The following is an 18,475-nucleotide window of genomic DNA, read 5'->3' as shown; positions in this document are numbered from 1 at the left end:
TGTCACACGAAGTTGTGTGCTTTCTGACGCTTGATTTCGAGACCTAAATTTTAGAATTTGAGGTCTCAAAATCAAATTCGAGGAAAATTACTTCTTTCTCGAAAAGCTACGACACTTCAGAGGGAGCTGTTTTTCACAATGTTTTATACTATCAACCTCTCCCAATTACTCGTAATCAAGAAAGGTTTTATGACGATAATTATTTTGAGTAATTACCAAAAGTGTCCACTGCCTTTAAACAGTCATTTTAACAGTTAATAAATTCTCCATACTGAACTATGCATGCATTTAAGCATAACTGTTTTTAATCTACTACATGTTTGTTGTTCCATTTATGTACAAAGTGGCCATGACTGTTTATACATCCAACTAAAACAGAAGTGAAGAGTGGACAATGTAATTCTACACGACAGTGATCTAATGTTATTACAGACTTGTAGAACAAGATTTGAATGTCCAACTTTGTTGTGAGGGTTCACATCCAGTGTGTTTCAATTTAAACCAGGGCCCAATTACATAGAGCTGCTAAGCACAACAAAATTGCCTTGATAAAAACAGGATTACCAACCAAACTTCCATGTGATTTTCAGGATTAGCAAATAACAGCTGAATACCAGTAACAAGCAAAATGCAAAAATATGCAAATTTGGTTGGTAATCCTGTTTTTATCAAGGAAGAAATGTCATGCAAAGCAAGTAGCAGACCACCAACGCAATGATATGTGATTTATAAATAAGCAACTCTACTTAAATCACTTGAACGCCAGTTACACTTTAAGGTTAAAAATTCACAGCAAATGAATGCCCTCCACATGAATTTCTGTTACTGAAATCATTTGTTCCAGTAAACAACATCTTCGGAAAAAGAAAAAAAAAACATTTCTGCATAATATTCCACCGGCAGCCAGCCAAAAATTGCATGATTTCTGCATTCAAACTTATTGTAGTTAACAGCTCCTTTGAATTTCCTTTGTCATTTAAACAATGATAGATCTAAATACATTCAAACAAATCCATGTCAAATAGCTACAGTTGCATTTATCCGCACCCTTAGTTGGCACCAACATAGTTTCAGGGCCCAATCCCACAGAGCTCTCCATTTGTGCTTCGATACAACTGAAATAAGGCTGTGGAGCTCGGCTGTTTTCTGTGTCAACAATTTGCATAGGCCAGAAAAATTTGCTTATCGTAGCCGTGTGGAGTTACCAGCTGAAATGTCATTGGATTACTACTACCTGAGACTGGCTCCCTGCATCTCCTTTGCAACTCCATGCCAAATTTGATAGAGCTATTAAGCAATTTCAAGAAATCTTTGTTTAAAGCACAATCTAGCAGGAAACCTTTTTCTAGATTTTCTGTGCTTAGCCATTTTTGTTGTTGTGCTTAACGGCTTCACAAAATTGGGGCTTGTATTTAGTCTTGGTACAAGATGTTATTATGCAGTTTCTCGTAATGCACTACCAACCAATAGCCGCAGTTGTTGGTTCTTCAACGAGTAATGTTTTGCGATAAGACAACCAAGTATTAAGTTTATTGAAGAATTATTTCAATTGTTTGTATTGTCCCTTCCACTAAATTTACACTGACGTAGTTTAAAATACAATGATATAAATTGATTCCACTTAATTTCATTTGCATATTTGATTATAATAATTTAATTATTTTGATCCCATTGATTTCATAAGCCCCTAACACTGACAGAGAGTGGCTGCGTAAAAATTCCTAGCACTTTGATTAAAGTTTTACAAAGTTGTGTAAGTTTTAAAGTTTGATTTCAAGTAAACTTCTTAATCGACCGACACCATTTCCTGTGAAATATTTGCTTGTCTCCATTAAGAATGTAGCTTCATTCTCTTGTATAAAAATAAATCGAGCAAAATGCCATTGAGGTTCAAAGGGTTGGAGAAATAACAAAATAAACAATAAGAGAGGGGTCACCAGTGTCATAGCTAATTATCACTAAGCTATAAACATCTAACAGTACTGCTTTGGTCGGAGAGTTGACCACACAAGCCGCTTTGTTATTTGAGCAGTTTGGAAGACCTACGGTGCATTCTTCAAATACCATGCTTTCCATTTCACGGAAGATAGTGGTACATTCACAAAACCTGCCCTGATTGGTTAGAAGAAGAAGAAGAAATGTAATTCAATAAATAACATCATTTCCTGATGTTACCATGGCCACACATGTAAAACTAAGACAGTCATTTATTTGTCACAGCCAAATGATATACATGTATTTCAGTTTTTTTCTGTGCAGCAATTTTGAATATTTATTTGATTTAGTTGTTAAATATCTTTAAATACCTGTAGGTCATTCTTTTCTGAGTTGCAGGATAACCATAGATAAACAAACCCGACTACATTCCACGTGTTGGCACATTGATTTCTCGCACACTCACATTACAAAATACTGTACGATTCAAACTTGTGTCTACGGGTGAGTTGACAAAAGCATACTTTTTTTTACCAAGAAAAACGTGACACTAAACTTGACTTGTATGGTCAGTGAAATAATAACATGACAACAGTGTTTTTTTTATCCCCTGGACAAATAACAAAAATGCATCGAGGAGGTATTTTGAGAAGGCTAGAGCTTTGTGACCTCGCCCTTCCCAGAATGGAACCATCTAAGGGCCGTGTGTACAATTGAGCATTTTTGGATGTGGCTGATGAAGCAATGAAGAAAATAAAGTAATTTAGCCAGAGCCATTATTTAAGACATCTCTTAATTATCGTTTGTTTCTGTTGAAAAGGAACCAAACCCTGACCCAAGTTCATGAGACTGGCTGTCAGGTTTGATATGAAAGACACTGTTGGTTTAGATGGTAAAAAGAAAGCACATGAAAATAATACAAGGAGAGATTAGAGCTTGAAAGACGGACAAAAGATCAGGGGGGGGTGGTTAAGAAAGCATCTCCAGACTAGAGATAATGAGGGTGCCCTCACACAATACGAAGACTTGTCGCTTGGCATTTTGAGAACAATTTTCCTTAAAACAAAATTGTCAAGGAATTATTAATAATTCAGTAATTCAGGTGACAAAACTCAATTTGATTTTACCCCGGTCAAGGCCATTGATTGTGTCTTCTTATGGAAGAAGGCAGCAGGAGGAAAACAAACCTTAATTATAATAAATAAATGATAATAATTATATGAAAAAAAGTGTACCACAGCTTCAATCAGTAAAAATAATTTAGTTTTGACTTCCATATCACAAGCTGACCTTGAGTGTTTCAATGTTAAATGCAGTGGACACTATTGGTAATTACTCAAAATAGTTATCATCATAAAACCTTTCTTGATTAGGAGTAATGGGGAAAGGTTGATAGTATAAAACATTGTGAGAAACGGCTCCCTCTGAAGTGAAGTAGTTTTCGAGAAAGAAGTAATTTTCATCGAATTTGAGGTCTTGAAATCAAGCATCAGAAAGCACACAACTTCGTTTGACAAGGGTGTTTTTTCTTTCCTTATTATCTCCCAACTTCGACGACCGATTGAGCTCAAATTTTCACAGGTTTGTCATTTTAGGCATATGTTGAGATACACTAACTGTGAAGGGTAGTCTTGGACAATTACCAACAGTGTCCACTGCCTTTAACTTGATCGATGACTGTGGGGTTACTGAAGTGTATTGCTAAGGGCACCATATTCTTCAACGCATGATGCAGTGGCGATCAAGCCAGAAACATAGCCAGAGCTATACTAACATGGACACGGCCTTTCAGAAATCAGAAATCAAAGAAGGAATCGCTAAATGTTTGTCCAATTTAAGAGGAGATTAGTTACAAAAATGTACACTCTGGAGTAAAACGCATCACCTTACAATATATATATTGAGTTTAGGACTGGTTTTATTTTGTGATGGATGCTCTGTTTTTTTTATAGTTTAATATGGATATAAATTGATATCGATTCATTGTAATTGAGAATAAATTAGTCTCATAAACAAACATGTTTAACAAACGGTAGAGAAAGTGTTTCATTGTTTAGCTGACCATCAAGTTGCTTCAGACTAAATTATAGCAACTGCTTTTTCACAAAACGTCCACCGAACATAGAACAGATAAAAAATCAGAGTTGAGAAATTACTATTTTGGTACAATAACCTCTTGATAATTAGTTTGAAAACTACTGGGTTTGCTGTCGACTTAAACAGGCAAGCAACTGCTGATTGTCATAAAGGAGGAGAATGCTAGGCACAGCAAAACTTTGATCTGTATTGTTTTTTCCAACGGCAAAGCTGAGAAACCATTGTCTTATCGGCTGAAATGTTGCATGCCCGTTCAAAACTGTAAAACATTATGTCCCTGTTTGATGGGAAAAACCAACAACATACTTTTAAAACTTTGATCAGAAATAATTATTAAAATAGCAAATGAATAAATAAATTGATGTCTAAGCATTTAGGTAATCCTTATCTGGTCAGATATAGTCAAATTAAATATGTTTTTAACAAGCTTTTTAATTTTTTTTTTCCCCGATTGAAATACATGATTTGGAGGTATCATCAGAAAAAAAACATCAGTTGTTTATTATTGGTAAAGACATAAATTGCTGGTGAAGTAGACACAAACAGAATGAACATCTTTTCATTAATTTTGTAAAACTTAATTAAAGGGGTATTTGTTTTGGCCAATCTCTGATCAGTATAATTAAGGCAGTTAATTACAAAAAACTGATATCTTACATAATTATATTTACAACTACACAATAGGATAACATGCACCACATGGTAAGCTTTTCCGGTTAAAACCACACATGAAATATAAATCCCTGCATTAGCGATTCACAAATTTCACAAAGCAGTTTCTTAAATAACACTGATGGAACATAAATAATGTCAAATAAAATGGTACAATATTCACAATTAAACAGACTGCAACTCCAAGGCCCAATAGGCCTGGTTCACAAAGGTTTATTTTACATGATGACTAATGATTTTTGGCACATCATTATCATTTCTTTTGGTTGAGGAAGCACAAAAAAAATGAACACTGAAGCATTTCAGCGAAAAAAGTTTCTGCTACTGTTGATAAAAAATATCCCCTTTATAAAATAAATATTATTGGGTCAACCAAGGCATTCACCAAATTTGAATTTGTGCCTTATACGGCTAGGGCTATAGCTTAAAATTCTAGCAAGTCCTATTTCCGAGTTGATTTCCCTTTCTGAGTGGCTGGTAGCATTGTATTTTTCTAGCAGCCAAAAAAAGTGCGTAGCGGCATGTGCTTTAGCGTGGTTTGTTTGCATTGCAAATTGGTCAAAATTTAGATGTGGACACGGTGTGATCTGGTAACACTAACAGTCTTCTAGAGACATCTCTCCTGGGTGGGAAACATCTCTCCTGGGTGCTCCTGGGACCTGGCAGATTTATCATGGTTGAATATTATTGACAATGCCCTTCTTGCATTTACACTTATAAACTTCTGCCTGTGGAATTGACATACAAGGCATGGGTGAGCTGTAATTTGTTGCTTTCTCAACCTGACGAAAAGAGTTAGAATCATCGCCTTCAACTGAGTTGAACCCATAGTTTGAAAACTTAAACTCATAAGTTTTAAGTTTAAAGACTATGTCTAGTGGTGTTTCATCTTGCTGTATTCTCAGACTTTATCTTCATTTTGACAGATTGGGTCAGATGATTCTGTTTGTCAGAGGAGATGTTAAGGGAAGCCCCCCACATTGAGGGTTGTTTGTGGCTTACAATGTTTTGCCCTTCCTTTCCTCCAGGCTTTGCTGCTGAGCAACAGACAGACCGGGTAGGGGGGAACCCAACGGATCATACGACTTCAGTGAGCAAACCTCACTCCTTTATTCCTATGTCCCTTGACACTACTCTAATTCACTTATTATGTCAATTTTTGTTTCTATGACCTAAGACGTTTAACAAATAAGTCACATACAATACAAGAGGCAGTTTCTGTCCAATACAGAGATTTTTATCTCAGAGATTGTTCAAGATCAGTACTGGGTACATCCCATCTCGGCTCTGCTGCATCTCCTCCGCCAAGTTCGTATCAAGTGCCACATGCGTGTTGCTTAAAAAAAATCCTCATTCGATTTTATTTTCAAATGTTTGTCCAATCTATTGTCCAATATCCTGGCTTGACTTCGTTCATTTGGCACAAACTTTCTGCGATCCCCCCCGACGCCTATCAGACGTTGAAGATCTCAGTTATAAGCGGGAAGAGACTCTCAAACTGTGAATCGGGTAGCTTCATCTGCATAAGGTCGTTGATGTGTCTCGTAACCAGGTCTCGCACGTCGGTCAACTTCATGATAAGTTTGGCAAAGAACACCTTGTCCTCAGGATGGTTGACTTTGGTCAGCATTTGGAGGGTTTCGACCATTGGCCGCTGAATCTTCTCAACTTCTTCGTGATTCTCAATATCCGGCCGATCTAAAAATAAATAATAAAAAATTAAAAATGTATAAATAATAACAATAAGCATTTAGACATTATATTTCTATTTCACATAGTAATGTATAGATGCACTCTAACTTAATCCCTAAAACAATGTAAGAGAAATGCATAAAGTGTATTCACAGAAGGTTAAAATACTAAAACGTTTGCTTAGGCGTACATAAAGAAAAGACATTTCATGGAATTATGTTGGGGTACAAATTTGCAAGCTAAATAAATGTTGAATCACAAATCGTGAGTGAATTCCCATAGGTGGTCAACCATTCCCAAAAGCAGCCTGCTCAAACTGCACTTTTCACCAGGGTAATAACTAATAGCGTAGCAGACGTTTCCCATCCCATATGTTCGTCTTAGCCTCTCTAAAATGACCTAATGAAAGCCTTTATGAGCACAACACCAGATACATTATGGGGTGCATATTACTTAGCTCCACCATTAAGGAATATCAAGGGAGTGGTAAGGGCTGCGGTTTGCACGGGGACAACTTGCCACAAACCGGCCCGTTATTTGATTTTTATGAGCAGACGCTGCTAGTACTCATGGGAAGAATGGTGTGATAGACTTAGGTATCGGTGTTACAGGCTTTTAAACGGATACCCAAGGTTAGATAACTTGAATGATTTTACACAAATAAACTCTTTGAATTAAAGAATTATTGCTTGTTATCATTCGCGATACCATTTTCTTTCCATTTGTTGTCACCACAATCATGTCATACTTTCCCTCCGATCAATTTATATTTGTCAGATCATGACCACAATGTACTTTCTTGGTAAAGATAGCGATGCGATAAATGCAGCATGCTGAACATTCTACAGCTTAGAGTTTCTTGAATGTTTTGTTTTGGCAAGATGCATATAAGCTTGACATGAAATAACAGAGATTACTATGGTTATAGGTACATGTGTAGAATGTCTGTACAATGGTTGATGTTGGACCCACTCAGGTTTTTTTTTGAAAGTTGATATTTTGTGAACACCTTAGTGGAATCACTGTGCGAGTCAATCTTGGCCAGTGGCCAGATTGCGTTGTTGTAAAATATTTGTTTTTAAAGCTACGATTGAACTCCCAAACACAATATACTACAAATAAAAATACAAAATAATAACAACAATAAAAATAAAAAAAATTAAAAAAAAGCAGTTCCTTGTTTCTGATTGGTAACTGTAAAATAACAATAATTGCGCTTTCATTAATGTGAAATTTATGTGTTATTATTTGTTTCCTGTTGTTGTTGGATAAATGAAGCTGAATAGGGGGCAACTCAAAGCGCTCATTGTTTTCTACAGTGTATTTACATAACACCATAAGGTGCTCTGGCGCAATAGCAGAAAACACCCGGGTGAAACCCACCTCTTATCGAAAAGTGTATCGGGTTCTTTTGTAGTGCATTGCACAACACACGGGACCTACAACAACAATGATTAAATGTCTTGCTTTAAGGACACAAGTGTAAAGACCGGGACTCGAACCCACACTCTGCTAATCAGAAACTAGAGCTTGTTTCCAGTACGCTTGACTGCACTGCCATGCTACACCATGCAATTTAATGTGAAAACTTCCCAGAACCCAAGGCACTAGAATTCTGGTTTAAATTATTGGATGATTTGAAATTTGCCTAAATCAATTCTTGTGGAAAAATGTTGTTCATTTTATTGGTATTAGCATGAGATTGCTTTTGTTTTTCATGTACTTATATTATGTCATACAGGTATCTAGTGAAATGTAAGATGACAATGAATGTTTCAGGGACTCTGTATTAACCTATAGACTGAAGCACCCAAAATTCTTTGCATTTACAAAATTGACCAGGTGTAGCTCTTGCTATCAGACCTAATAAATCCAAGTCGCTGTTGTCTTTTTGAGTGGGCCGACCATGACGCAACAAAAGATAACCATGTGTTTTATACAGACGCCTTTTCACTAGACAGGGAAACAAGTGACAGGATGTGTTGAACCAAGGCAGGAAAGAGGATGCACATTGGACCTTGACTCTCCACCTTCTGAAGACACCATAATAATGGGAGTCAGAGAATAGAGGGATGGAGAAACGGACACCAGCTTGGCACCTGTTATCAGAACAGGATGGGCCCGACTGGTATTAGATTATTAATTACTGGGAGGAAAGGAAAAGTGGCAGAGAGTGATGACTATACAACAAATTTGATTAAAGGTTCTCAGGGTACTCAACTGTTAATTTGAAGAAGAAAAAATAAATTGGAAAAAAAAGTCTAATGGGGCTGATGTCACAAAAAGCTAAGATTGATCTTGACTGGGTATCAATCTTAGTTGCTGAGTACGATGTCACTTAATAACAAAAATCTCTGACAACTCATCTTCAGAGGAATCCTAGTACTATGTGATATCCAGCCAAGGTTGGTTTCATGCCCTATCAGTGACGCTATTTTATTACAGTTTTTTTTTCAAGATTGTTTTATGAAGTGTTTGTTTCACACCAAGTTGAGAATTGGTAATGTGTCTGAACTCTTGCTTCTCTTGATTTCAATGTAGAAACAAAAGTTTGGAAAGGGTACCCTATGCACAACAACTGTTCAACAAATTTAAATAAAAACTCTCTAAAGCCTATTTGCCATTGTGATTTTTTCACAAGTTGGGAGGTGTAAAATGCAAACATTGAGTTGAGTGTATAAGCACACCTGCAGCTTTTAACAAATTGTTGCACCGTGTCTCTTATTTCAACAGGGAAATGAATTTTGTTCACTTCCTCAGAACTTTTAATTCAGCTCAAATGGCAGGTTCCATGGTGCAACCATTTTGTTTGTCACCTAATTTCACTCAATGGAGCCAAAACAAGACTAGAATGAACAGAAACAGTTTGGGACCTTTCCATGATGACAAAGTTTGCGGTACCATCACTGCGTGGTAATTGTCATAGAGACAATTTCTACCCCCATGGTTAGAGGTACCGTCACCACTGCATACACGTGGTGCTTGGCCTAGCAGAGTCTTTCTCGCAAGCCACAGAGAAAGATTGTATACAAGCATTGGCTTTGTGTTGCGACCAATAACTAGCATGACAGTACAAGTCCTTCACGCGATCGCTACTACAATCATGTAAATAGTGCATATGCTATGCACATGGGTAACAACCAGGAAACATGAGTAAATCCTACCTAATTTCTGTACCAAAGTCATCGATTAGTGCTGGCCCATGCGTGTTGATCGATTGTATTACATGGCGAGGGTAACTTGACCCACTTGCGCACACTTTGCCTGACTTTGTCGTGTTTCATTTTAAAGCCCGCACTAAACCCTACGACACACACCTCCAAATAGTGGCTCCAAGCCAAGGCGTACCCTCGGGACGTATATCAGAAAATTAAATTGCCTAAAAATGAGCTATGAGGGACTAGTGTTGGAGTTTACATAATTCAGATTGGGTAGATACCTTGACAAAAAACCTTGATGGCTAGCTTAGGTTTGCGCTTAAGCATTTCTATAAAATTGGGACCTACATTCTCAATTTGATTAATTAACTGGCCATATTTGAATTGTCTCAAACTATTTCCTCTTTTTAAATCAGAAAAAGAGAGAACATTTTTTTAAAAATATACACAAATAAGGTATAAAAAGAAAAACATCTGTTGCGACTTTATGACAGGAAACACAATAAAGAGTACAACTTATCTATCGACACGTTCAGTTTTTCCAATAGTTGTAACTTCTTTTTGTGACGAGCGCAAAGTGGTACCCTTTATTGCGTTTCCTTTTCGTTCTAAGAAAAGCGTTCTCTTTTATTTCCCTTTTGAACACAGTACTGTGACAGAAAAAAGAGAACACCCAAATACAATTCACTGTTCTGCATTTTGAGTCAAACGTTTCTACAAGTTTTTCGACATGTCTCCTGTGGGGTACATGTAGGACAGGAAAGTCTTCATAACAAAATTGATTGACCTTCACCTAGATATTCCTACAAGACAGTAAACCCCACGGCCACAGAATATTTAGTTTCTGGGTATAGCTCCAGTTTCGTACAGTGCATTTACTAATATTACAGCAACTATACTTGCAAACTTTAAAAGTGGCAAACACCTACATTTGCTGGGAAAAAACATAGAGCGTTAGATTGCGAGGAAAACGCGTCCAATATGTGTGACTTGATGGGTTGGTATGTCCGACTATATGGTCTGAATGAAATTGAAGCGTTGACCAATATCACGGATTGACTTTGGTGCACGGTGCATACTGAAACAAGCTCCGGTGTTGCCTGTCTTCTTGACTATGTGTGGTGCGCAAACATTAATAGTCGAGCCTATAGACCGTGCCCAATATTGACTAGATAAACAAAGAAATGGTATTACTTTTTTGTAACCGCGGGAGACATTGTCACTTACATTTCAACCAAGGACGCCACTGTCTGCGTCAGGTTACAAGCCCGAACTTAGTGTGCGAGGTTTTAAATGACATGGTGTAATGGTTAATGGTTTATAGATTTTCTTGGAACAAGGGCCACTAAATGATTTGAATCTGTTAATGTAAAAATCTGTTGTCCATAAGTTGTTGAAATTTGGTGACCGAATTTAATGCAAGATACGAACACCAAAATCCCTTGGGCTTCTGGCAGAAAGGTTTGCCCAAGAACGTAATCTACTTGAATCTATGGTAAATTAAGATATGCTCCAATGGTTTGACATATATATGTTTTGCATGACTGACCCCTATCTACTAAATCCATTAAATGCAAAGCAAAAACAAGCCATAGATTCTTTAGGATTGGGGGTGATTTAAAGGTTTATGTGAGATTATTCCTACCAGGTGAAATTATCGTGATGGCCTGTAGAAGGGCAAACTCCTCCCTTGTCAGCATCATACCGTGCAACGCCTGTACAAATTTCAACGAGGGCGCCGCTGACGTTGCAAACCCTGACGCAAGCATGGCCTCGATGCTCCACTCGCTGCCAGTGATGTCATCGACGATGGAGTTGCGCTCCGGAATGTAGTTCTCCGCGCATCGAATCATGAGGATTTCCAGTATGGCGTTCTTGACGAGCACTGCTTGGTCCTCGTAGGACAGACTCCTGAAGGCAGGGATGGCTTTTGTGAATGCAACAGTTTGTCTGATGACAACACCTAAGAGAGTCATGTTGTAGATGACCATCTCCTGCGTAATATGCGGTCCCCCTGGGGGTGGTGCCATACCTGGTGGCATACCTGGTGGCAGACCGGGTGGCACACCGGGCGGCATCCCAAGACCCCTCCCCTCTGGTTTGAGTTCCACGTTACCCATGCAGGAATTGTGCTTCTCCGTCACGCAATCATAACCCGTGTCGACCACCTCTTGTTTAACGCTGACCATATGCGACTTATGGGACAGTTCGGATGAGGAGTTATTGCAGTTCTCCCTGTTAAGTCGGGGGCCCCCAAACCCGCTAAATCCCGGTGGGGGGCACAATTGGGTTAGGTCCATGGGTGCATTGGATGTGACACCATTTTGTTTGTGCATTGGAAAGCCAGGGAATTTCATCATTTTGCTCATGTCAAACATTGGTCCTCCTGACATACCCTTATGTCCCATCAACGTTTCCATCATCTTTTGCAGAATCTCATCAAATTTTCCTGTAGGCTGCAAGAAAAAGGTTGAGAAAACATATTAAAAAGTGGCATAATTTTGTTTAGTTTGTTTATGTTACATAAGGTGGTTACCTAAACAAGGAGGAAAGACACAGTGGTTGATACTAATTACTTACAATATTTTTTATGACTTAATTTCTGATTGTCTGATAATGGCAAAGTCTTTGATGAGCGGCTGTTTATTAACCTCTCCAGTCGTGGTCTTTGTTTCTTTCTCCCATTCAAATAATATTTTATGAAATTGAGGCTGGCAGGGGAATTAGTCTGGTGCCCTTTATCAATCACCATTGCTAAGACCATGCATTGCTGGCATACAGGGAATTAAAACACTGTACAAATCTGTCTAGAGAAACAAGGTACACTATTTCTTCTCTGGGTCCGACTTACTTTAATTGGTGCATTTGCGTGTGACGCATCGGTCTTAGCCCTCCTGAGACTATCTACTAACTCTTCTTGGTCTCTACTAAGTCGAGGCGTCGACTCCGGTGTGGACACTGATGTGCTGACGGGCGGGGCAAGCTGCTGTGGGGGCGGGGGAGGTATGTGATTGTTTTTCTTCTTGTTCTTGCGTTCCAGGGGTTTTCTTGTTTCCAGACGCTTTTCATCCCATACTCCTGATGGATAACAATTAGGAAACAAATTACTTTGAGAAATGATACCTCGATTGAGAACTCGATTGTAACTGCAACCTTTAATATTAGTTTGAAAGGCATAAGCAGTTCTTGCACTTCAATTTGAATTTGAAACAGAAATTCCTTTTTTTCTTTTTTTTAAGACAAATTGTGAGTATCGGCTCGCAATTTGAGCGAATTGGCCTGATACGCTACCTTGTGCATTTGAGGAACCCTGCAAATAAAATGTAAGGTGTCTTCAGGATATCAGCACTTGTGGCCCCTTTTGTGTATCACGCCTTCTTTTAACCACCCCCATCTAATTCTTACAATTGTTTTGCTTATAACAATCAACATTTATTTGGTGCAGCCAATTTACAGTCGTCAGTGTTACGTCGCATTGTGCACATCTAAAGTGCATGTACCGTGTATACATGTAGTTATTATTGCAACATCTATAAACAGAAGAGCCCGCAAGTCACAGAGAATTCCGTAGTAGAATTAATGTACAATTTCAATGCCAGATGTGGTCCGGGGCAATAGGGGCTGATGCGACCATCGATCCAAACTGGCAGTGGAGTGTGCATTATTCCCCCCCCCCACTGCAAACGACATGTGTGCCTCACTTGTAGTTCTCCCGACTTCTATATAATGTCACCAGGTTACAATGCTGAGCGCCTGCTACACTTGCCTGCGGGCAATCCAACGGGGGTGAAGGCGGAAAAGGAGAAGACATACAAAAAAAGGACTGTGTCTTATTTGGGGCCATTTTGTTTTTTCTAGATGGTGTTCTTCTTCTGCCTGGCTGCCTGCTACATGGTGCAATTTCTACGGTAGTTTTAATTTTCCACCTTGTACATGTTATATTCAATGGCAGGCATGTAGGATTGGTGGTTGGAGTTTGTGCAGTTAACACGTTAACACAGGACAAACGTTTAAATTCTTTACTTTCAATGTAGATCACAGTTTTGTTGTATTTCCAAGAGTGGAAGGCAGGTTCATGACACTTTAGTAAATGATAATAAGCATACTTTCAAACTGGATCACCTTTTCAACTTTTCTTCCCAATATTTGCCTTAAAGGCAGTGGAAGACTAGCCTTCACAGTTGGTATATCTCAACATATGCATAAAATAACTAACTTGTGAAAATTTGAGCTCAATCGGTCATCGAAGCTGCGAGATAATAATAAAAGAAACAAACGCCCTTGTCACACGAAGTTGTGTGCGTTTAGATGGTTGATTTTGAGACCTCAAGTTCTAAATCTGAGGTCTCGAAATCAAATTCGTGGAAAATTACTTCTTTCTCAAAAACGATGGCACTTCAGAGGGAGCCGTTTTCTCACAATGTTTTATACCATCAACCTCTCCCCATTGCTCATCACCAAGAAAGGTTTTATGCTAAACATTATTTTGAGTAATTACCAATAGTGTCCACTGCCTTTAAGTTAACAAATACAAGCAGCTTATGAATACATAATAAATTTTCACAAAGCAGGATAACTCAATTACAATAAAAACCAACCAAAACAACCAGAATGTGCTCTTGCTATTCACCCAGACGAACTGGTTTAAAACCTGTCCATAGTGTCCTACACACCTTTCGACAGGCACTGACAGACACCTGGAGTGTGCACTGGTTTTAACTGACACTCATCCAACCCACTTTTACGTCCATCTGCACAGTTACAACATGGGAATTCATTTCCGATTCCCATCACGAGACTTCACAGTATGATTTGCAACTGTACATAGACACCCCATTTTTATTATACCTCCGTTGATTCACAGGCCCAGCTAACCAATCACACAGAGGCAGAACCATCGAGGCTGCAGCACCTCGTTAACTGCTAAATATCCACACGGTGAGAAAATGAGGGGGGTTTCAATTTACCAATTAAGACAGCCTGGTGTGAACACTTGAGTCTCGTGATTACAGTACAAGCACCTGGTGGGGAACGGGGTAAGGAAACAGAAGTCTCGTAGACTTGACCCCAGACCAATTGGGTCAAAGGTTAACCCTCTTGATTTCTCCGATCAATGGTACACTAATAAGCTGGAGGTCGTGGGGGGTTCGACCCCTGGCTGTGATGTCTGTAGTTACAATGTGACCTTTGAATTGCACTCAGCAGCCAATGATCCACGGTTGGAATTTGTTTCCTCAATTAAAGGAAAGCTAAAGCAATTGGTTGACAACATGGCTTCAAAGAGAACTAGTATTCCAAACCTCATTTGGGAAATGATTGGTGGAGTAACAATTAAGCTTAGAAAAGCTTATCGAAACCAAAACCAGAACCAAGAACTGCTTGTTTTAACCAAGCAATCAATGGTCACTCTACACACCATGTTTTATTCATGACCAAGACAAAAACAGAGCTCTTTTCTCTCGGTAAAATGTTCACATCTTATTTTACATAAACTCTAAAAAGAACAGAACAAGATGCTCCCCCTGCAAACCAGCACAACTTAGGACATGTTATAAATGTGTCTTCACCAGTTAGCACTGTGACCTCATATAGTAAACTATCAACCTGGAATGTGGTAAACACCATCCATCAACACAAAGAATTCCTCAAAAAAATACCACAGTTTCGCTTTCCACATGTTGATAAATCAGCTCCACTGAAACCTTATTGACTTTATACTCTCCATGGTGATAATCTAAAAAACAAAAAAACTCACAGCGGACAACATCTTAAACCCCACTCACTCGAACCTTGAAAGGACTAAGTCAACTCTAAGACTATTAACCCTCTGTAAAGACTTAACAACTTGACCTTGCTGAACTATCCAGGACAGCCAATCAGAGAGGTCGCTGAGGCCATTCCGTCACCAGCATGCCTGGCCTCTCCACTGGGGTTTACATTGTTGTCTTTCCGAGTAAAAGCGCTTGGCCAGCATCCAGCAGTAAATACAGCTATAAAGCCGGATAGTTTTAAAATGTAAAGCTCCTGTTGATCTTGGGTATATACATGTACATGTATGTAAAGTTAGTTGTGAAGTGAGTCTAAATGTCACAAGTTGCATATCTTTGCATAAAAGTGTCTTGTCTTATGAATTCTTCTACCCACCACATTCTGATTATGACGTCTTTTCACACTCTTTTCTTTTAGTCCCCCAAACTGGAATATATAAATATTGGGGCCTACAAAGAAAACATTGCGGACAACTTTAAAATATTTGAAAGCTCAGCTATATTTGAAATGAGGTTTTCAGGAAAATATATCAAAGAAAAGAAAATGCATATTAAAATAAATTTCGAAGTGGAGAGACAACCCCAAAAAAGAGTAAAAGCGCTGTTTTTCTCTCCAAAAAATTCTGATTTTCTCTTTCAATATTGCAACTATTTGACCTAAAAAAGAAGAAGAAAAGAAATACTCACTTTCTGGTTTCATTCCCACATCTAGGCACTTCTTTAACCTGCAAGCAGGGCAGTGACGTCTGGTGTACAGGTCCATTACACAGTTGCCATTCGCCTCACATGTGAACTTGGCTTTGCTCTTGATCTTGCGTCCAAAGAAGCTCTTACAGCTCTCACAGGAGATTACTGTGTAGTGCAAACCACTCGCCTTGTCTCCACACACAAGGCACTTCTGTTTTGTGTAATCCATCGACATCTTTTCAAATCTGCAACACAGAAAGAAAAAAAAAAAAAGAAGAAAATTATTTCCTTGTTCAAACTGAGAATAACAGGACTCGTTTTTGTACAAATGTGAAGCGATAGAATTACACTCTTGTGAAAGCAATATCTTGGATACTTGGGTTAAAACGGTTGTAGAAAAGCGAAGCAATTGTCGATCAGTTACAAAATGTGACATGCAAGTCATACAGGGAGGCATAAAATGAACTGTGCTTTCTGAGCGGAATGTGTAATTCAATGATGGTAAAGTGTCTGTCCACCTCCGAGTCTCTCCTTGACAGTTATTGCCAACTTGACATTGGGAGGGTAGGAAGACATACACAATGACATTAAAAAAAGGTCGTGAAACAAAAGGGATGGGATGCAGGCAGAGAGTTTATAACTAACAAGAACAAGAAAGGCAAAAATGTCAGAAAAAAAGAGAAATGAGAATATAGAATTAGCTGTTGCAAACTGCTTACTAACCAAAAGGACCTATGGTATAAATGCAACAAATAGTTAATGGCCTGTAGTATCAACCCTAGAAGAGTTTTTCTCGAAGGCTAATAAAAGAGAAATTAATAAGCAACCATGGATATGAACTACTGACTCTACGAACTCAGCTATTTGTGGTCTAATTGACCTGGAAAATGTGGCTAAAGCTAGGAAACACAGCATCTCTAATCTTAAAAGCCGCTGCTACAAATGCCGCCCTTGTCGTCAGTATTTTGTTGTCGGTGTTAATCTGCAATCATCATGGTGATGCATGAGCCCTCGCTCCTCAATCAAACGTTTTACCAGAATGCCGTCCCCTGACGGAGTGCTCCATTTATGACGTCAAGCCAAAATGAAAGTTTCACTAAAAGTATATGAAGAGATGTACCGCTTTGCCACTCTGTGGGTTCTTGGGCGGTAATTGTACACACAGGAGCTACGATTGCTAACACGTTCCTGCTTCCTCCAGAAGCCGCCCTTCACAACAAGACTGCATCATCAGCACCCATCCATCCTCCTTAAGACACGCCATCAATTATGGTTTCATCTTGAATTAGGATCACTTTCTATTTATAATTAATCCGTACTGACCTTGCTGCGCCTGCTTTCACTCAATCAATGTTGTTTTTTAAAGTTATCTTTTATACGTCATTTTTTTTTTTTGGGGGGGCGTTGCTGACGATTTTTACAGACTGGCTTTTTTAGAACAGCATTAACAAACAAAACGTCAAGATGGTGTTTTTTTATGGGCTGACGGATTCTTCGTCATCTTTCCACACAAGGTCGTTAGGTTGGTATGACACCCCATACCCCTGATATTACAGCTTCTAATTGCTTGGGTAATTTCAGTGACGATTCATGTACACTAGCACCCTGTCTGTCATCGCACAAGCTTAGTCTCATAGAAATAAATGGCAGGGACTTTGACCCCAATTGTGTTTTAATCGAAACCTCACTCACGTTTTTATCCCCACCTACTAAGCTGACAGATGTCTCCCAATCTGCAACAGTAGAGTCTGTCTTGAAAACCCCCCAGAATAAATTGAGAGCTTGAAACATTAAGCATTGCAGGGAATAAATAGGGATTGGAAACTAATCTGAACTTTGCCCTGCTCATTCTGCAATAAGCTTTTGGCAATGATGAATCTCTTAGAAAAAGATTGGTCAGCACTTCAACCCCAGTGTTTAATCACAACAGCGCAATATAGTATAAAGAATGAAGGCATGTTCCATAATGATGGAAGTGGCTCCCATTCAGAGTGTCGCCACAACGTTTACTTTTTATTGCTTTTCATTTTCTCAAGTTCACCCTCGCTGATTAATTCAACCTTTACGTCCTCCAAACATTCATTATTTGTTTTTAATTACTTTTAAGTCGACTTGTTTGTCAGGGCCGAATCACATGTCAGTGGCGACTGTTTGTTGAGGTGTTATCATGGTAACGGCAGTCTCGCTGCTTGTAATGATCAAATTGCAAATCTTGCACTTCTAGGCCCTGTACAGTAAAGATGGTGTGACATATACCTGATTAGGACAAGTGCATTGTGAAACAGTTTCAATCTACACACAATTTCTCGAATGAAAAACACATATTTTTCATTCTGTGCTTGAAATGTTTTGGGGTGCCAGTTTCAATGCAATCGGTACAATGCAATACAAAAAGAGAGAATAAAAAGATAAAAGTGAGGGGGAAAAATGCAAAGATGAATGACCGATGAATACTATCTAAGGAAA

The 18,475-nt window shown here is 38.7% G+C and overlaps 1 protein-coding gene across 2 annotated transcripts in view; it reads right to left on the bottom strand.

Moving 5' to 3' along the window:
- Positions 1–3,831: 3,831 nt before the first annotated feature.
- The window catches only part of LOC117289349 (vitamin D3 receptor B-like), a 42,437-nt gene continuing 27,793 nt past the window's right edge, over positions 3,832–18,475 (bottom strand). For both annotated transcript variants that reach the window (XM_033770439.1, XM_033770448.1), the window contains exons 2-5: positions 16,010–16,254; positions 12,406–12,632; positions 11,200–12,010; positions 3,832–6,402 (exon numbers count right to left, since the gene is read on the bottom strand). In XM_033770439.1, coding sequence (XP_033626330.1) covers positions 6,158–6,402; positions 11,200–12,010; positions 12,406–12,632; positions 16,010–16,254 — 1,528 coding nt within the window. In that variant the 3' untranslated portion in view covers positions 3,832–6,157. The remainder of the gene's footprint in view (positions 6,403–11,199; positions 12,011–12,405; positions 12,633–16,009; positions 16,255–18,475) is intronic.

Source organism: Asterias rubens, chromosome 1 (assembly GCF_902459465.1).
Source record: "Asterias rubens chromosome 1, eAstRub1.3, whole genome shotgun sequence".
NCBI lineage: Eukaryota > Metazoa > Echinodermata > Asteroidea > Forcipulatida > Asteriidae > Asterias > Asterias rubens.
The sequence above is the reverse complement of the archived record's forward strand: the minus strand, read 5'-3'. Positions and strand labels throughout refer to the sequence as shown.